Below are 21,587 nucleotides of genomic sequence, written 5' to 3'. Positions count from 1 at the left end.
CAAATTAAAAAATGCTGAGTTTTTGGTTGTAGCTGAGACTCCAAGGAATAAGAGAAGCTAAAAGTGTGGCAGGATGTCAGGGAGGATGTAAATAGAGGTGAAAAAGACAAAAGGTAAAGTGGGGAAGACCGGGGACAAAAAAGGCCAACGGGAACATTACAGTGGTAATAATACAAGGTAAAAAAGAGGCTATCAATAAAAAAGGAAATGGTAGGGATTCAGGAAGACAAAGGACAAAAGGGGAGGGGACGGGGAAAAGAATGCAAGAGGTCAGGTCAGGCAGGTACCTGTGTGTCACACGTCAGGCAGGTTGTAGTGCGTCATACTCCCAATGTTTATGTTGAGTCCATGATTTTTTGTATCTGGTAGATTTATGAAGTGAAGTTTGTAGGCTCATCTGGGCTGCAATTGTTTGAGGATTTTCCACACGGGTTCCACTAATGGTGTGTGATTTGTGGGGATTTTCCCCATAAATTGCGCAAAAAAGCTCCTCAAATCACACAAATCTGTCAAAGACAAGAATACCCAACTACCCATGGGCGTCCACTTCTCACAGGACAACCGCTCCCTTTCCAATCTCTCAGTTCTAATCCTCAAAGGGAATTTACAAAACACCCTTCGCAGATGAACCTACAAACTTCACTTCATCAACCTGCTGGGTACAAAAAAAATCGTGGACGAATGTAGACATTGGATTTATGACACATTACAACCTGCCTGACAACTGACTTGCCAGGTACCTGCCTGACCTGACCTCTTACATTGTTTCCCCCTCATCTTTTCTCCCCTCCCCTACTTTTCAGCCCTTTGTCGTCCTGATTCCCTACCATTTCCTTTTTTATTGATAGCCTCTTTTTTACCATGTATTATTACCACTGTAATGTTCCCCTTGGCCTTTTTTGTCCCCTTTCTTCCCTGCTTTACCTTTTGTCTCTCTCATCTCTACCTATTTACATCTTCCCTGACATCCTGCCGCACTTTTAGCTTCTCTCATTCCTTGGCGTCTCAGACCAGCAGAGAGTGGTCAGAGATGCCTGAGGAAGGGTGCCTGTGCTTGACAGCTTGCTAAGAACATTTTTCCCCATTACTCTGTTGGTCTAATAAAATATATCACATCCACTCAAAGAACCTTGCCTGCCCAAGTTAAAAAATGATACATCAATTCCAAGTGGACAGTGCAGATAAAATACTCATCCAAAATGCTGCGTCTTCCAGGTGGGAAGCAAATTATGTTCCTCCTATTTTATGAAATCTGGAGGTGGCCTGAGATTTTCATAAAATGTCAGTTTTCCCATTTGATACCTGGTATAAACCCCAGGGAAATGTCACTTACCGCCCGCTCCTGCTCCCAGTGATTGCAGCAGAAATACATTCAAGCCTTAAAGTCTGCTTGTAGAGCGAATTTTAATGTCAGACAGGAACCAGCAGTATGCAAGGAGAGGGAGACACAAAAGTTGATACTAACTGGGATTAACTCTGGAGTCCCTGGAAATATGCATGTACACACACAACACAGTAATAGCATGAAGCTCTGGAACGGTTCCTTTCAGATTAGTTGGCCCACTCTGGACCTGCTTGTTTTATGACACATGATTATATGGTTTCTCCCTAGGTTTAGATTTACAAATCCCCTGACACACAACCTCTGGGAAAGGTAAGAAATATACAACAGGCTTAAAGGAGACACAGCTGAGGGAACCTTGGAGGTCTTAAGTCAGTGATTCTCACCAGGGTGCCAGTGCACCTTGGGTTGCAACCAGATCCTTCGAAGGGTGCCCCAAAATGTAAGGAGATAAGGAGATCAGTTAAGCTGATCAACTGGCTCAGGCTCGTCTGCCTGGACAATCCCTCCCTACTGCCCAGCCCCCTACAAGGAGGGAAGCACTGTAACATGAAATCCCTGTTGAAATAGGGGCCACTCAATTCACAAGTTATGGAGGGGGCCTCGAGTCCCACGAGGGAGGCTGCGCACCACCTTCTAAGAGTTTAGCTCAACTGATCGTCCCAAAAGTGTTTCTCCTTCAGATTCAACTGAGTTTTGCAGCAGACCATTTCAAATCAGCCCCTTTCGTCCAAAACACAATGGCATGGAGGTGAAAGTCACACTGCTGGGCAGGCCAGGACAGCCACTTGCCAGCAGCCTGCCAAGGCACAACTAGACCCCAGGACTGCTTTCAAACTGGCCGGCTAAGGATGGAACAGGAGCAGGAGGGGGGAAAAGCTTTGCACTACAACACAACCCTATGAAGGAAGCATGTAGCACAGCTTTGCCAGCTTTTTTTTCCTCGTATTACCAATGCTGTGGTTAGGAGGTTGAGCTAGAGCTTCACAGATAAAAATCTGCTTGTTTTAACAGTAATTCTAACATTTACTAAACAGGAAACAATAAAAAAAATTTTTAGAGCTGTCCTATGCACGCAGCTCAGGAAATTCTTTCAGTGCCTATTACTGCGTAGCCGCCTATCATGAAATCAGGTTAAGAACCCAGCTTCCGCGAAGAGAGCAGTGGAAGCTGGTGTCATCTGAGAGCAGGTATGAATTAGCCCAAAGACTTTTGCTCATAGCTCTTCAAGGCCTATGCCCACACACTTATTCTAAATAGAACAGAGACTTAGTTAGTAATATGGTCAAGCAATTAAGACAGACCCCAAACACTTGAAGCAGTATAAATTCTATCACCAAGACGAACCCAAAACATTTGACAGAGAAAAAAAGAATTACTAGAAAGTTAATTCTTACCTTGGAAAAATGCAATTTTTCAAATCAGTGACCCACTGCACAAAATTGAGGAGACAATATAAGTTCCTGTTGTAAATGGTCAGCTTCTAAAGCACTTGTGGACTTGCAACATTAAAGTTAGGCCAAGAATGTATCAGAGAATGCAGTCATAACCAACTCTAGGATCTCTCTAACAACTAAAATTTGAAAAACTATTAAAACTCCATTAAACTTTGGAAAGAAAGGAATATAGAAACACTAAAAACTCTACAGCCTCTCCACTAACATCCAGAAGATTCAAGCCACGGCATACCTGTTCGAAAAAAAAAAAGGCCAACAAAGGCGCACGGGATTGAGTTTAATATTAAGCTTCATTTTCCGAGTTCAGTAAAGCTTCCTGTGGCAGGTAGGTGTCTTTATCATTTCCTTCCCCCTCGTACCTCCAAATTCCTCCCCTTTTGGACTTAATTGGGAGAGGATTAAGAGGAAACCAAGTTTGGTTATGAACAAAGTTAGAATTTGAACATTATTAATTAAATCACTGGATGAACAGAAACCGTCTCCCAGGAGAGAATAAATCGCAAATGAATGACGGAGGCAAAGCTGCTCAGCTCACACAAAGGTATAAGGTCGTAGCCATATGTGTTTAATACACTAGCAAAATATTTATTTTTATAATGATAAAACAGAAGTAAAGGATTTCTTTTTGGTGTGCACCAGTAATTGTAGTAAAAGAATAAGGGGATCAATGGGCTCTTTACACATTTCAATGACAAAAAACTCATAAAGGTTAGCATCAATTTCAACTGTTCTCCATTTACAAGCATAAAAGTTACCATAACCCCCAAAAACACACATATAAAGAATTATAGTTTTAAAATCTATAAAAAGTAAAAAATATACAGTCAGAAGATCTAACTCTTATTCAATCTTTAATATAAAACTGTAAACATTTATTTACACAAAGGAAATGTGTATAACAAAAATTTGAGCACCCTTTTCAATTGACTTGTGGTTTTCGGAAGGCAGTGGATGTTACACAGTGACTTTTTCGCCCTTCTCACCTAGCCAAAACCTCTGTTTATAAATAAAGCCATGGGCAGCCGGCTAGGCAAGGCTCAGGGGAGCTACATCTTATTGCTCGTAAGCTGCAGCAAATGGAAAGCCCAAGTGCATGTGTTAACAGCTGTGTGTGAGAGCACGCAAGGGCAATGCCCAGCCTGTCTTCACTCGTGCACCTATGCACATCTAGGCCCCACTGTCGATGGCCAATAAGCAGTATGTAAACATGGTAACACTGTCACCATGTTGTCAACAGTTCAATCAGACTGTGTAGACAGGGACCAAATGAAACCCGTGCTGAAAAATGGAAGTCAAGGCTGGATCACAATCATTTTAACATTGTTGGGATCTTGTTCACGCACAGTGGCTGAAGGATATTATAAACCAGTTAGCCTCAATCCATGCTTGAAGAGCACTGAACAGTACCACAGCCACTACAAACCAAGTCCTAAATCAAATCAGGACTTCTGCAGAGAAACATACTCCTGTTTAGCAGGCCAATATCCATTTCAGCTTCCAGAAACAATGAAGGGAAAAGGACATCTGCAATCTCCAGAACAACCTACAGGAACAATCCTTTAGAGAGCAAGCATGCTGTGCTGATCTCCTTTACATCAGATTACAGAGCTCCAAAATGGATGGACTGTTGTTTTGATGTATTTAGACCTAAACTCTGTATGTGAAATCCCCTGAAGAATACAGTGGATTTTGTCACATAAGCTAAACAGGAGAAAAGGAGCAATTAAGTTCTAACAGGCTGTTTATTCCTTGGTGTTTTAAGGGGTAGAGAAAAGAATCAGCAACATTACAGGATGTCACTGTTAAAGAGTATGAGGTCCCGAGTACCCCCAATAAGAAATGAAGGCACACTGGTGCTAAATTAACACTTAAGAAAAAGAAACACCCCCCCACCCCCCACAAAACCCAACGACACATACAAACAAGTATCACAAACACCCTTCTCCTGACCGAGAGAGACAGTGAGAGAGAAAGAGAAAAGAAAACTGCTAAAGTCTAGACTCTTCTGATGAAGTTTCAAGAGCCCTGGACCAATTGTTTGCTTACTGTATCATTAAGCCAAACTCACTGGCTTTATTTCTTTACCAAAAAAGTTAGGATTAGTCATTTTAAAAGTCAGTGATTTTTCCCTAGAAAATCTTAGAACAGTGCCGGTAACCCCAGTGTCACTGATACTTTCATTTGTCATTTAAGAATCAATTCTATTTTTCATTTTTTAAATATTTTGACAAGGGTTTAACTTCACTTCAGAGAAATTCATCTATGGGATCCACTGGTCAATGTGCTGTATCACCAAATGTGAACAGCTTTGACCAGCCCCAACAGTTTAACATGATACAATGCAAAATCTAGAAGAGCGTGAAGGGCAAAACCGTGTTTCACGTGTATTGGGTAGGGGTTAAAAGTATTAGTGTTAAAAGCAGATTTGATAAAAAGTGCAAATTATCTGATAAATGAGCTGCAAATACAGTAAAATACTCTCCTTCCAAAATCTCAAATTTTAGCCTTCGTCTCCCACCTCCAAACCATAACACCTCTGCAGAGCAGAAAGGCTCCTCAAGACACTAGTCCATGTTGAAGGAAATTCTTTTAGTCATGCTGGGGTTGGCTAAAAAATTTGAAGGAGCTCGACAAAAATGGAAAAAGTTGGCCCACATTTTCCCCCCAAGGGGTTTGGGAAGGGAAGAGGTATTTGTGCATCTAAAACAAAGCTTTTCACTTTATTTCCATCTCAAAATAAAGGTTAAGGCAAGGTGGTTTGTTGATCGATAGGGGAATTTTTGGTAGCAAGTAAGGATTTAGAACACTGATTGTTCTCATTGCTTTTCTTATCCTGTATGCAACTGACCCCAACATGAGTGCGAGAGTCGTCCTGGCTTATCCTGCAGAACCAGCACCTGCTTCAAGAGAGATCAGAGAAGTATCTATACCTGTCTGCAAAAAGATTATCAAACTCACAAATTGGGGGGAAAATACTTAAAGGGGAGATCTTCACATTGGAACAACCTTGAGACAAGTGACTAGGCCAGTATTTTTTCATGCTCCCTGCTCTATTATTGCTGATATTTACATTTTAGGTAAGGACTTTCCACTTCTCGGCCCAGTGCTACTTTCACGCGCTTGATCCTAAAGTGACGAAATCTTGTGCTTATGGAATCTCTGTTTACTCTTGGAGAAGACTAACCTCACAAATCCTGTGTTATAAAATCTAAAAGGAAAACAAGATGAGCTATCACAAAGCAAAGTCCTCATTTAAACACAACTAATTTTGGAAATAAGTTATGAAAAAACATGTGCAAAGTAAATGGGTTTACATCTAATATATTCATAAAGGTTCTCCCGTAAGAAAGTCCCTCTTTAACCACAATAAGGTAAAAGCCAAGAACCATGTCCCTCCACAAGAGTGCAAGCTGCAGCTTGGGAGTCCCACGATCTGTTAAAGAAAGTCACCAGCCTAGGCCAGCTGGCCAGGTTTTAACACTTTTTGTCATTTATCACCAGCATCCAGAAGCATTTGCTTCAAATGTTACTGAGAAAGATCACTTGCTTGTTGAGAACGGCAGCGCACACGTCAGCAGTGGGAAGGAGGCCTGACTCCAAATAAAAACGTCTTGCAAACATACTCAGGGGCACGTGTCCTCTCCTCCCGCAAAAACAAAGTGGGAAACGTGGTGGGACAGTATTGCAACTAACAGCATGACAAGCCGGGGGCAACTGTGATGTGAAGTATGAGCTCCAGGAAAAAGCCCTTCTAAGAAACATTGGCATGATTTTTACTTGCTTGCTTTTCCCCACTATTGTGGGGTTTTTGTAGGGTTTGTAAATAATCAAAAACTTCAGTTTCCAAACACTGCAAGTGAAATTTCTGAAGGGCAGGCTGGGACGTGGACCAATTTGTTTGACCTGTTCAAACGTGCAGCCTCCCACAGACACAAAGAGGAAGCACAGCGCCGCAGCGGACTTGCTCGGTGTGCCATTACCATGCCTCAAAGCCCAAATGGGAAGTAGCTTCAGTCCCTTTCCCAACTATTTACTTCTAATGCCTACAAGTCTCCTCAAAGCCACAGGTTTTTGGTCCAACCGTAGTTTATATTTCACGAAGTAAAAAAATAAGATGTAGAAAACAAACCCCCAAACCCTGTTTCAATGAGTTCTTAACAACTCGTCCAAGTCATTCATCCATTCTTCTGAAGTCCTGTTTTTCAACAAGTCTATCAGGTCTGTGTCGCCAGTTAAGCTTGGCAGCCCGTTATTGCCTGACTGGCTGCTGTAGGCGAAAGGCAGCTCCTGACTGGTGGTTCTCACAGGGTAACCTTGAGTACAGTGCAGATTGGCTCTATTGGGCAGCTGCTGATTTGGATTCTGGTTGAAAGCAGTCAGATCTGGAACTGCCTGGTTCATGCCAGGCAAGACTTGTTGCGAGGGGACCTGCTGCTGGGCAGGTGGGTTTGTCCTCTGCTGTGCGCCTAAGGATGATGAGAGTATCTGCCCAGCAACAGCAGAATTCATGGAGGCTATGGGTCGGCTGGTGCTTAGGCTTACCTGAGGCATTCCTTGAGCAAACTGCTGGCTGGCCATCTTTAGGTGAGTTTGCTGCAAGTGGAAAGTGGAGCTGGCAGTAAATGCCCCTAAGCCCCCATTTCCTTGTGTCTGGCTGTTCATGTTGGGTATTCCTTGGTGTTGCCAAGATGGGTTCTGGGCCCCCATTGCTGCTGGCACTCTTGCCATCTGTGGCTTGGATAAAGTGGGATTCAGTGGCCCCTTATTGTGCTGCTGAGAAATGCTCGAATTCCCCAAGGTGTTCTGCCCATACCCAGCTGGCACAGCAGTGCCCTGGCCCAGGCTGGGCTGTCTTTGCATTTGTGGCTGTCCGTTGGCACTCTGATTTGCATGCTGAGGAACCATTTGCGTCATCCCAGATGCCATGTTGTACAGTCCCCCTCGCTGAATGTTTTGTATGTTTGTGTATTGAGTCACACCCCGATCCTGCTGACTGGAGCCTGACTGGAGAGGAGGAACAGAACCATGCCCAGGTCCCATCTGAATCATGTTCTGGGTCTGAGAAAACATCCGTGGACTGCTGGAACTGGACTGTCCTAAATTACTTACCCCGGCCATGGCTGAAGAGGATCCTGTAATACAGAGCAATATTTTCTATATTTAATAGTTCTTTCCAAGTTATCCAAAGTCTGTCCACACACCTTTTAGACACTATAATACATGCATTCAGGAGTAGATGCAGTTATGCAGATGTACTTATCAATTAATCTATGTAATACATAGCATCAATGGGAAAGTTCTAACTCTACGAGCTCCTCTCTAGCATCAGCCTTGGGGTGCAGTGGTAAAGAAGTTTCTCCACTGTCATCCCAGCTAGTACTCTCTACTGATACAGGCAAATACAGTTATGTAAGGACACTGATTCAAATGCCACTCTTCCTAGAAATGGGGAGAAACTTTGATCAGCAATGGCCAGTTTTTTAAAGAGATTTAGGCTCCTAAAATGCATCCAAGCACCTAGTGGGAACTTCAAAAACCCCTGCAACTGTACCCACACTGACCGCAGTATGAGTTAGGTACCTCGACGTTTTTGAAGGTCTCTCTAAACATCTATTCACACTGTTAAAACTAGGTGTCCTATCCCAGAGGGTCTATACACAATTACAGCACATAATCACAGTGCGTCAGAGCAGGCTTGATTAATGGAATCTGCTGGAATGTGGCAATTACCGTGCTGCAGCACACTCCAGCATCTCATATATCAGTGTCTCCACACTTAAAAATGGTGGTGGGGTGCTTAACTAAAGCTCATTCCGCGAGCTTTAGATAAAGCTCCCCTGCCGCCATGACACATGAGATGCTCTTGGTGCTTTAATCAGAGTGGCGCTCAGAGCCACTAATTTAAGCATACCCCTCTACATGACTCCCAGAGCATGTGTATAAACACCCCCACTGACCAGATCTTTGTTTACTTGTGATCCTCATCCACCTTGCTTAAGCCCTTGAAAAAAAGCTGATGCAAAAGCGAGGTGGTCTCCTCCTTGCCATTTTTCGTGACTTAGTCTTAATCCTAAAATGCAGGTGTATTACTAAAGTAATAATTTTTCAGGGACTCAACCAGGATGGAGTAGAATTACAGCACCACTCAGGGCGAAGACATATGAATTGACTTTACTACATAGCAAAGGTGGAGCAGACCCACAGGGCACACCCCTTTATGTAGTAAATCTTTTGAGCACAGGGTAAAGCTGATCCTTGAAAAATAGGTAATAACTTTACAACATGGGAAAACGAAGATGTACAATATGCTCTCCCTGCTCCCCATCAATTTATTATTGGTTTCCAATCTGCAGGTTGGTTGTCTGTTTATTGTAAGCTGCTCTGAGCCCTCTGGAAAGGGCAAGGTATAAAATTAAATAACAAATAAATTTTATCCTCGGGTATATGATGTATGCAAACCAGCTCCTGCATCATCTAATGGCCAGGTGCTAGAATACCATCTCCTGCAGGCAGCTAGCTCACTTACTGCAGAGTGAATTCACTAGAGTAAAACTAGGATAAAATGCTGTGTATTAGTCACGCTGTGCATCCGCACCCTTATGTGCTTAGGGCATTAATGCGGTCCGTCTCTCATGACTAATGTAGGCCTACAAAGACAAAGCAAAATCTCCCTATGGGTTTATGTCCATGAACTGGTAGTACTGGGAAAGAGGGTCATGGTGACACATCATCAGGATGCAGAGTGCAAGCTTCCTGTGTGACTTACCAGAGGTAGGTACAGAATCTAACCTAATTTTACAACATAACTCAAATAGTTTCTTTTACTGGTAAGTCAGTAAAAGTCAAGCTGGCTTTCGACCCCAGAAAGATGCCAGAGCATATTATTCAAGAAGCAATGTATAGGCACCTAAACAAAAAAGTAATAAAGATAGGACAGCCAATGTGGGTTTGTGAGAAACAAAGTGTTAAACTACATCTTTTGACAGGGTAACTGGTCATCTGGATAAAGGAGAAAAAAATAGCTATGGTATCTTGAGGTCAGGAAGGACACTCTCTCACACAACAGTCTCATACACAACAAGGTAGGGAAGCAAGACCTCCAACTTCTGGTGACCAAGCTGTTTGATAAAACAATCCATCAGTAATCAGAAATGGTTCTTTTCAAACTGGGAGGGTATTAAGTGAGGTCCGGCAGGAGTTTGTCCTGGGACTTATTCTAATTGATATTTTTATTAATGACTTGGATGACTGAATACAAAGTAGATTTATATAATTTACAAATGACATCAAGCTAGGAGTCCCTACAAGCACTGGATCAGAAATCATTCCAAACTTGACAAATAGAAATGGACTGAAAACTTCAATCTGATATTCAGTACAGACAAAGGCAAAGTGACACACTTAAAGATAAATCAAATGCACAAATTAAAGGGGGGGAGAGACTGGGTAGGAGGTGGTACTGAAGGCAAAGAATGTGGGGTTATAGAGAGCTGCAAACTAAAAGTGAGCTAACAATGTGATGGTTCCCCCCAAAAAAACCCAATCTCATTTCAGGATGCATTCAGAGGAGTGCTGCACGCAAGACCCTGGAGGTCATTATTCTGCTTCACTTGGTGCTGGCGAGACCTAACATACAGCACTGGAAGAAACTGCCTAGGACAGCTGTGCAGTATCCTTCACCGGACATTTTAAAGAACTGGTTAGATCAGTATTTGTATGTCTTGTATATAGAGCACTTTTGACAAGTTCCTGCTTCTGTGCAGGGGGTGGTGGACTTCATCTTCCAGCCCTGCACTTCTTTAATTCCATCATCTACTTTAGTAATTTTCATGTTAAGTACATTTCTGTTTTTTATAATAATGCATTCAATGTGTCTGCAGGTAAAACCAATAATTAGACAGGCTGCAATTCATCAAGCTGGTCAGGAAACCAAAAAGGAGCCTTTTTGTCAACTCTAGCTAAAAGCTGTTTCTAGATGGCAGATTCCTACCTGGAAGGTAAAATATACACAGTGAAACAAAAAGAAATAAAAAACTATACAGGAAAGCCTGTCTGAGACACTTCCACTGTAGGGTCTGGGATGAAACATATCTAAGCTGTAGGGGCTGCCTTTCCTTCTGAAATCTTCATAAAGTTGGAAGAAGCCACTCTCTTACTACAAATGTGAGTGCATGTTTTTTAATCCATGCATAAGACAATGTATGCAAATGTGGCATCATTTGAATGCTAGGGTTTCAAAGTCCTAAACTAGCAACATAACAAAGGGGAAAAAAGACAGAGTTCGAGAGAAGTAGAGAAAGTCTGTTGTTCTGCCATGCAAAAAAGCAAAGGGGTGGTACAAATATTAGAACAGCAAGTGAAAAAGTACCGATAGTCAGCATATTTGTAGGACAGAATCAAGTGCTTTTCATGCTGCTACATGTCATGCTTACTATGACCGACACACACACTGCATTTAACACATTTACTACTGCATTTCTTAGTTGGCAGACAGGGAGTACAGATGAAGTACTGTAACTCTTTGTCTGAGATAAATTATTCACCGCCCCTCTTGCATACCAACTGCTTCCAGGCTTACAAAGATTTCTTTTAACAAAGTAATTTCTGTTACTTAGCAGAGAAAAGGGTGTCTGGCTACAGAAGCCACAATTCATATCTCTGCCTAGCAAACTGATAACAGCAATCATCAATGTCATTTAGATTGGGGTAGTCAAGCTGTGGCACGTGCCACAAGTGGCGTGACAAGCCTTTGTGTACAGTACTAAGGAAGACCAGGGAGGGGACAGATATCACAGCATTAGGTAGGGCAGAGAGCAGAAAACAGAGCAGCAAATCAGAAAGGAGGCACAGGACAAGGGAGTAGAAAGCAGAGCATCTGACTGAGCAGGGGAAGGGGACAGAGGTAATTCATGGCAGGTCTACCAAAAAGGTTGGCCCTCGATAACTCAGAATCATAGAAAATTGAGGTTGGAAGGATGTCAGGAGGTCACTTCTAATTCAACCCCCTGCTCAAAGTAGGACAAACCCTAAATAGACCATCCCAGCCAAAGCTTTGTCTAGTCAGTTTTTAAAAACCTTCAAGGATGGAGATTCTATAATCTCTCTGGGTAGCCTGTTCCAGTGCTTTAGTACCCTCCTAGTGAGAAAATTCTTCCTATTATCTAACCTAAACTTGCCTTGCTGCAGCTTGAGCCCATTGCTCCTTGTTCTGTCTTCACCACCACTGAGAACAGCCCAGCTCCATCCTCTTTTGACCCCTTTCAGGTAGTTGAAGGCTGCTATTAAATCCCTCTCAGTCTTCTCTCCTCTAGACTAAATAAGTCCAGTTCCCTCAGCCTCTTCTCACAAGTCCTGTGCTCCAGCCTCTGAGCCATTTTCATTGCCCTCCAGTGGACTCTCCCCAATTTGTCCACATCCCTTCTGTCATGGGAGGCCCAAAACTGGACACAGAACTCCAGATGTGGCCTCACCAGTGCTGAATTGAGGGGAAGAATCACTGCCCTTGATCTGTTTGGCAGTGGTCCTACCAATGATGCCGGTAACCTTCTTGGCAATGAGGGCACACTGCTGGCTCATATTCAGCTTCTTGTCCTGTCACCCCCCAGGTCCTTTTCTGCAGAGCTGCTGTCCAGCCCATCACCCCCAGCCTGTCCCATGTGTGGGATTGTTCAGTCCTAAGTGCAGGACTTTGCATTTGTCCTTGCTAAGCTTCAGATTTCTCCAATTCAGCCCAATCCTCCAATTTGTCTAGGTCCCTCTGAATCCTAGCCCTACCCTCCAACGTATCCACTGCTCCCCCAAGTTGGTGTCGTCTGCAACTTGCTGAGGGTGCACGCTGTCATCTTCCAGGTCGTTCACAAAGATACCAAACAAAACCAGCCTTAGGACTGACCCTAAAGCACTGCACTAGATACTGGCTGCCAACTAGACACCGAGCCATTGATTACTCCTCTCTGAACCCAAGAATCTGTGATAATACATCTGTGACAAAATCTCTGACTTAGGTAATGGTATCCTGCCCATAAGCTTCACCTTAAAAGTTGCATTTCAGTGGTAATGTCTGGGGTCCTGCGGAGAGGAGGGCTGAAGGAAGGAAACAAACATTATTTTCTTCCTTAAGTGTCTGCTGATGGAAGGGTGAATGAGGCAACATTTGTATATCAATGAACAAGCAAAGCAGTTACTTGCCCACTAATAGCAAAGGTTCCTTCTGGTATTAAAAAAGTGGGTTTACTGACCTCCAGTACTTCCACATTAATTAGGCTATGACAACAACTTGTAGTTATCAGTGTTAGTAAACTACAGATGTATATTAGGTTCCCTCCTCCCCCTTCCCCAATATAAAATATCACTCCAGAATGCAGGAGATCAGAGCTTATAGTCCTCACTCAAGTCAACAAGTATGAGGGCTATGGAGTCAAAAAAAAAAAAAAAAAAGTCAGCCTGTCAGGGGTAGGATAAAAAGCACTTCGTGTTTGTCTCTAGTTCAGGGGACTGACAACTTACAGCCCACAAAGCCAACAGATCCAGCCTATGGAGCTGGGGTGTTGGAGCCCAGAGGCCTTCAGGCCTGGATTTTGACCTTTGTGCCCAGACAAGACCTCATGGACCGGCCATTCAAGAAACTACGCATTTGTTACATGTCAGGGTGGTGAGCAAGTTATATTACTTTTAACTAACTACAGTATTAAAATTGTAACTGCTGAAGGCTTAATACATTTGTTATTGGTTAAAAAGTAACCATGTCCTAGTCTTAAAATTAAGACCTGTTACAAGGCCCAATTTAATGTTACTGAACCTAAGGGGGAGCTTGTGCAGTGTTCCAGCAGCAGGGGGAGGAGGTGGGGGGGTTTCACCTGTGTAACAGGTAGCAGAGAGAAGTGGCAGCGGCTGGGTCACTCTGGCCTGCCACTGGAGTACATTGCCAACCAACTGCTGCTCTAGTGAGATCTTGTGGTAATTACAGGAAGTTGAGTTTTTCCCTCAGACTTAACACAATTCAACCTTCCCATGCTGGAAGAAGGCTGACTATAATACAGGGTCTCCATGGGACAGGAAAGGAGGGTAGATTCCTGGACTGCTTGAGCCCCCCCAAAAAACAATGACACTTTTCTTACAATCCTCTATCCAAGCACTTTTGACTATTCCCAGAAGAGTACTGAAAAGTTGCAGATTTAATATAATACAAAATCAATTAGTTGCAATCAACATACAAGGGAAAGGGGAGACTATTCATGCTCAGCGAAAATGAGAAGACACATCAAAACACTTTAAAGTGCCATGACAAAGGAAGAGAACAGATAATTAAGTTATCTAGAATAGGGACCGTAAAGACTTATGGTCCAAAGGAATCTCTCCACCTGCTTTAGTTCAGCTGTCAAGGTTGTTTACCTGTAAACTGTCCGACCTGCGGCTGATAAGGATTCTGTGGCTGGTCCTGGTACTGAGGGGGTGGTCGGGTCAGGTGTCGCTGGAGCTGCTGCTCTTGCTGCTGCCGCTGTTTCTCCTAGGAGAGGTCCAATAGAAGGAAATTAGAAAATAAAAAAAGTCTGTCCTGGATTTCAAGTGAGACTTTGCACAGGATAAAAACAAAGCTACCTGTAGTTTGCTAACTTTGCTAACTTTGTCAATCCAGAAGCATGCATCTCTTCCTTAGAGTAGCAATTCTCAACCAGGGTGATACAGCACCTTGGGGTGCCTTGACATCCTTTCAAGAGTGTGACATGTTAGCACTGTTAGATGTAACAGTAAACGGGATTTGTAAAATAAACTTTCTGACCTGTTGTGATCTTTCTTAGTTCTTTGCAACAGAAAAGTTTCTCTAGTGTTTTTCTGCAGTCAGAAAACAAATGAAAACTGGCATTTTCTGAGAGGTGCCTCAAGTCTAAGAGAGATGCCTTGAGTCTAAAAAAGACTGCGAACTACAGCCTTAGAGGAATCAAATGCAACAGGTTTAATTTTTTTTTTTTTAAAAAGGGAAGGCCAGGACCAAGATGACAGATTATGAAATAACTGAGATTTCCATTACAAAAAAATGCAATAACTGGAAGCCAAGGTGATAGAAACATGCAACATAAAGAGTTGATGCAATGTGTATTAAAGCTCTAAGAGACACTATAAGGTAGGAATGTCAGCTGTTCATTCATGTGCAAGTTTAATAAATAACATATTTTCAGTAATACTTTAAAGACTGCAGAGATGCACTTCTTACCTTCAACTTCAAAAGCAGCCAGAAAAAACAAGCGAGTGTTTTTTATTTTGTATAAAGAGACTGAAAGATGTTAGTTAAAAAACCCCACAATAATCAGTTCTTGGTTACCCTAGTTTTCCTGGAAGAGTGTAGATAACTAGAGAAACCAGTGTGACAGAATCTATATCGATCATTTATTCACTGCTTAAGACTGTATTAAGCACACTAGCTCAACTAGAGAAAAACTCTAAAATATTCAACAACTCTGTCTCTTCCAACATGGTGACAAAAGACTTTGTACTCCTAACAGAAGGTAAGAAAACTAGGGTTATTTTTTAAAAACTTTCTGACTTTACATATCATAAAGCCACCACAATGGGAACTCAGACAGTAATGTTGTCTGAGGCACCTTAGCTAGAAGGCACTACCAGTCTTTTTCCAGAGACTGGATTCAACCAGGCAGTAAATTCTGAGAGAGAGCCTTCAGGAAAGAATGAAGTGATGCATGGTTCCAGATCATGCAACTGCCAGGCTATATAAAAAGCTGCTTGTGGCTCAGAAAGTGACAAACCTTGGGAAGACAGAAGCTCTGCTCCTTCTGTAGCAGACCTAATGTACAGACTACAGAGCAGTCTGCACTGCTCAGGTTCTACTGAAGAAAAACTGGGAGTGCCTTGTGGTGCCACAGCCCCTTCTTTCTGCCAACTGAGCAATGCAGACTCTCCAGCTGGAAGACAACTTCTGATGCCACGCGGCCGACAGAATGCACATGTGCACATACCCGGCCTGCTACCCTCCATTCAGGATGTGGCGTTTTCCTAGGGTGCAATTCACAGATGTTAGGGGCTAGAAGGGACCATGGGAACAGGGCTGAGGGACCTCAGTAGTTTTTTTTTTTCCAGATTTCCCAATGTCAGGCAGCACAGAAAGATTACTGTGGTGCTCATGCCTGTACCTTGACAGGGTAAATAAACCATGAAGCCAAAGGAAGGCAAAATGCAATTGAGCTGTGGGATGATAGGGGTAATCTATTTATGTACAATTTATGAATTATTTATTAACTTTATGTACAACTCCAACCCTGAATATGTACTAAATCAGTCACAGGCTGACAAGGCCCCTATCACATGCCTCATATCCTGCCTAGAGAAGGTTTTAGAGCAAAGAAAAGTTTTTAGCCTTTAATGGCTGTAGTCTATTAGGACAAGGGATAGCTTAACGAAGGTATCCAAGCTGGAAGAAAACCCATTATACCAGTGGTCTACAGGGAGAAGGTTTTGAAGGAATGAAAATTTCATCAGAGAGAATGCAGACCTTTAAATATCTCCAAGACTGAGAAGGCTCTAAGGCTGAAGAGCAACTGGGAAGAAACGAGAGAGACGTTTCCCGAGCAACATGACCTGACTCTGGACCAGGCAAAGCCTAAAGGAAGCTAACTGCTAAAGCCAGAGAGAGATTCTCTCTCTCAGGAAAAGCCATGAGCAAGAGAAATGTAAGACAGCATAGGAGAACTGGAGTCCCCAAAACACGCTGACGCAAATCCCCCAAAGTGCTCAGAAGCAGTAAAAATAACTGAAGCAGGAACTAGCAGGTAGGTGTTCTGGCACCTCTGCACCACCTAAAATAAAGACAGATTGGTTAAAAAACCTTTTGTAAAATGTGTGCATTTAACTATCACTACATGTCCCTAAAGAATAAAACTGCAAACCAGAATATCCACAAGGTAAAAAGCTGGGAAAGGGTGTACTTATATATTGTGGTGTCAGTACTGGTTGTAGGGCAACTAAGCCACATCAGAGTTTGTGCCTAAAATGTGCCAACAATCCTGTCTGCAGTCTGCCCGGTTAGGAGCCTGGCAGTGTAAAAGCAAGTCGTCCCGGTATGTGGAGCGAAACACAGCAGTCTGGGAAACATCCAGCAGGGGGAGCTTGATCGACCTGACAAACATCATTTTTCACTGATTATTGGGTTTTCTCCAACTTTCTAAAGCTGGCTGCATTTCTCATTCTCCTCATGTTCTCCTACATTACACTCTAATCTTGCAACATTCAAAGTCAGGCTCTGGATATTTCCAGTCACCTTTAACTCAAGCCTCCTAAACCATTTCAATCCATGTCTTGGCTAGATGGGTCACAGCAGCAATATTATTATTTTCTGTGTAGCTCACAGCTTTCTTTTAACTACTGGCCTACCCTTTCACACTCTGTTAGTTTTCCTGGGCCATCTCCATGGATAAACAAGTATCCCAGGGCCTGCTCACCTTTCCTACCACCCATGTATCACCCCTATATCTAGCGGTGTCAGTTCCTTTCTGCACAGCGTCCACCAACATTCAGTCCTTACAGCTCTACTTGTATTATAACCAAATGACTAGATGAACAACTATGAGAACCTCAACAGTGCATTCCGCGTACTCTGAGTGTACACATCTTTTTGATGTGGGCTTTCTCTACCTCCCTTTCCCAAATAAAGGTCTCATGGATGGAAGAGATTCCTTTGAACAAGAGCTAGAAATGTGTGTGTATCTCATATGTCTGTCAGCAACCTGTCTGTAACCCTGCTCAGTTCCGTATCTTTTCTTTTCTTTTTTTTAAAGTATTTGGGCACATGCAGACATTATCCAACACTGCTTGTTTACACAATTGTCTGGAATCCTCTTCTCAAATACTCAGCCTCTTATTACCTCTCACCTTGACTATCAGAGGCTCAAAGGCTTCTCAAAGTCCAAACTCTATCCAACATGCCAAATGCTGCTGGCCCCTTTCTCACACACATGAAAGCTGCATGGCCATATACATCTTCATTTTCAAATACTCTGCTGACTCCACATTCAGTGCAAAATTTAATTCTGCCCTTACTTTTCAAATGCCCTAAAACACAACACCCATGTCTGAACCTCAACTTTTGTTCTGCTCCTGCTCTCCTGGCCCCCCCTCTTCCTTCATACAATCACAGTCATTGGTATACTCTCCTTCCTCTCTACTCTTATCTCCTTGTATTTCTCCACTACCAAATCCACCTGTTTACTGTTAGATTTGAGGCTACCTCTTTTTCCTTGACTATAAGCCATGACAGAAGAGAAGAGAGTACCACTTCAATATAGCTCATCTAAGTAAAACAAAAGGTATCGCACCCAGACATCAACTCATTAATCTCTCTCTGTTTGCAAAGAGAAGTTCAACTGTGTTTCTTCACTTAGTCTAACAAGGTTTCAAGTCGTGCTTCAATCTACCAAAGCAAATTAAAACTAATGTGAAAAGAAAGGATTCGTTTGCTCTCCCAGGTCCCGCATACCTGCTCAGCTAGGAGTTGTTGCTGCCTTTGCCCCAGGAAGAACTGCTGCTTCTGCTGCTCCATCAGCAAGTGCTTTTGCTGCTCCCTTTGTTTCTGCTGGTCCAGTAACATCTGGTGTTGCTTCATTACCGCTGCTTGCTGCTGGTTATTGAGATAAGCTGCACTGTTATGGTTACCTGCTATGGAAACATTGGGAGGCTGGGCACCAACACCAGGACCCGGGACAGAAACCGGGACGCGAGGAACGTTGGGAGAAGGGTTTTGATCCTGCAGAATATAAACAACAATCAGTGCTGTGGGTGACTTGGGCACCACAGCATCAAATGCTCTACTGAACATATGCAGGTCAGCTAGATAACTATCATGAGAGACAGAGAATGGCAGAGCATTTACAGTACTTCAGCTGTTGTAGGACACATCGTACATAATCAAAACAAAAGCTTGCAAACCATAACTCATCTACGTATTTGCACAGTCAGTTAATAAAAATCAAGTGAAGCAAACAAACCAAGCAAACTATTTTTAATTCTCTAGCTATAAGGATTTAGGGGTTCAACCATGTTGCCAAATGTTCATTTTCAGCGCAATTAGATAGATTCAAGATAGCCAAATAGAAATGTGTGTTAAGGGCCGCAAATAGATGGGAGCAGGGAAAGGTTAAGAGCTATACTACATTCATGAATGAAGGCATCATTTTTGGTTGTAAATACAAAACTTCCCAAGTCTTATGCAAATGGGCAAACACAAGTAAGAATACTTTTATAAAGCTATAGATACATTGCTAGCTATGAATGGAGGGGGGACAGCAGGGGAATGCAAATATTACCGCAGTGATAGTCCGCTAATGTCTACATAGTAGGCTAACTATTCATCTGTATTCAAATTTCATCACTGTTCCAAAGGAATGTAAGCTATAAAGTACAACACGAATCTGTCCTCCCAGAACCATTTTTTTCAAGGTAGGCACCTTTTCTAACTCTGTACTCAAATAATTTTAATGGGGGTTTTAGCACAGGCACACTGGAAATGCATTTTGATAGCTTGTAGGGAACTACAGGAAGCAAGCAAGCAACAGAAGATGCCAATTCTGCAAGCATGTGAGTCTGTGAATGGTGCCATTGAGTTCTCAGGACTGCTCATGTGTGTAAATATTTGCATTCTCCACTAAGGCCCCGATTCTGCAAAAAAGGCTTTCTAGTTGAGCCTTCTCTCCACTAGTTTTCATTTCCTTGACTAGGCTCATTTGGCCTATTTGTCCAACGTCACATGAAGTATACCACTATAACTGCAACAGCTATAAGCACAAACTTTCTAAGCTTGCTTGGCTACCAGTGGTGCAAGGGAGGATCATAGCATAAAAATAATTTAAGACAGACACTTTATTTGAATGATAAATGACATCATAGGCAACATCCCACTAACTCTGCCTTTCCTCTCAACTTTTCACTGTACCGGAAAATTGTTCTTTCTAGGCAGAATTTTAACTCATGACTTGCTGACACTGTGTGGAGGGAGAGTATCTTTTGCCAAAACAGAGAGCTAAAAAAGTACATTTTTTAATGTTCTGAGCCACCGCACTCTCCCCACGAGAGAGTGCATTGAAAAGATGGGTTTGACTATTTAGTTTGGCACTATTTACTGATCAATGTTCAAAATCAACCACTCTAAAAACTGCATTGAGACTGCTCTTCTAGGAGTAGGAAACCTGAACAAACATTAAAGTTACCAGTAAGAAATAGCAACAACATGAGAAGCAATAATAATTCAAGAAAATTATTCTTTTCTAAGGCTTGTTAAGTCTATCAGAAGACTTGTTTGCAATTCTTATGGTTACCATCAAACATGTTCTATGCCCTGCTCAATTCTGAACATACCACTCATTCATCAAATTAAAATACCAGTTCAGAAGGAACGGTGAGCTTTCTTCTTAATTTCATCAGAAACCTGAATCAAATATACCCGATGTTACACTAAGGGGCTGGTCTATATGCAAACTGACAGCAAATAAACTAGATTCGTTTTAACTGATATCTCTTCCTATTTCAGCAATAAATATTTTTCTTTAAAGCATACTTGACCTTTACTCCACCAGCCTTTAATTAGAAGGAAGGAAGGAAGGATTTAAGGTCTTTACTCTCAACTGTTCATCAAGAATGTGTTTTAGCTATTAAATACCACAGTTTTACTCTCCATCCCTTCAACTACACAAACATCATGCTCATTATGCTTGTGACACCCAACTATATATTAACTCTGCAGTCTTCTAGGAATAACAAGGTAGACCAGATATAAATTTGTAATATAAAGCAAGCACAACAACCCCTATAAATGTCCCTTCATATGTAATAAAGCAAAAAAAGGGCATAACCCTATTTCTCCTTTGTAGGTCTCCTTTCATTCTTTGTGTTGCCTAAAGTAGGCAGAGGTTATCCCCATTAATTGCATATCTGGGGCGAATGTGAGCCTCTCTTATTATTCCCTGTGGATTACTAGGTAACAAACCTTGACATAAGCAGAAATACAAATTACCTCTCAACTAAAATCTAATCTATTTAATCTTCCACTGCCGAGCAGCAGCATGCTATGGAACCCAGAATATTCAAAAGGTATAGACTTGGGATCTTCAAACAAGTCACTTAAAATGGAGAAGAGACAGAGATTGAAAATAAATTAAGGTAAGGTTTGAGAAGTTCTGTTATTTTTTATATACAGAATTCTAATATTATAAAAGGCTTAGTCCGTCTGTCTGTAACACTGCTGGCCAACTGTGCATGAGCCACCAAGAGGGTGGGCGGCAACTGGCTGGGGCCCAAGTTTGCACTGTTGCCAGGGAAGTTTGGCAGTGGGGAACATGCCCTGCCTGCCCGAGCAGCGGGGCTTCCCCACACCTTCAGGCAAAGGGGGGGATCACAGTGGCAGTGCCACCCTGCTAGCTAGCCTGGACGCCCCCCAGAACAGCTGGCAGGGAGGGGGAGGCAGCAGACGCGTGCCAGGTGGACCCAGAGGGGTGGGGGGAAGCAGGGTCGGCCCTGAAACAGCAGGGGGAGAGGGAAGTGGGCTCGGACCTGAAGCAGCTGGGGGGCAGAGGGGGGTGAGCAGGGCCAGACTGAAACATTGAGGGGGGGGTGGAAGAAGTGGAATGGGGTCACATCCAAAGTGGCAGGGGGAAAGGGGGGGAAGTGGGGTCAGCCCCAAAGCGGTGGGAGGAAGGAGCACGGTCAGACCCAAAGCAGCGGGGGAGTGGTAGGAGGGGAGCAGGGTTGGACCCAAAGCACCAGCAGCAGGGGTGGGGTGGAGCATGGGT

The 21,587-nt window shown here is 42.9% G+C and overlaps 1 protein-coding gene across 1 annotated transcript in view; it reads right to left on the bottom strand.

Moving 5' to 3' along the window:
• Window positions 1–3,343: 3,343 nt before the first annotated feature.
• MAML1 (mastermind like transcriptional coactivator 1) overlaps window positions 3,344–21,587 on the bottom strand; it is a 29,463-nt gene continuing 11,219 nt past the window's right edge. The window contains exons 3-5 of the mRNA XM_019534735.1: window positions 18,284–18,550; window positions 14,191–14,305; window positions 3,344–7,931 (exon numbers count right to left, since the gene is read on the bottom strand). Coding sequence (XP_019390280.1) covers window positions 6,943–7,931; window positions 14,191–14,305; window positions 18,284–18,550 — 1,371 coding nt within the window. The 3' untranslated portion in view covers window positions 3,344–6,942. The remainder of the gene's footprint in view (window positions 7,932–14,190; window positions 14,306–18,283; window positions 18,551–21,587) is intronic.

The sequence above is a fragment of the Crocodylus porosus genome, unplaced genomic scaffold, assembly GCF_001723895.1.
Source record: "Crocodylus porosus isolate Cpor-Errol unplaced genomic scaffold, CroPor_comp1, whole genome shotgun sequence".
NCBI classification, from domain to species: Eukaryota; Metazoa; Chordata; order Crocodylia; family Crocodylidae; genus Crocodylus; species Crocodylus porosus.
The sequence above is the reverse complement of the archived record's forward strand: the minus strand, read 5'-3'. Positions and strand labels throughout refer to the sequence as shown.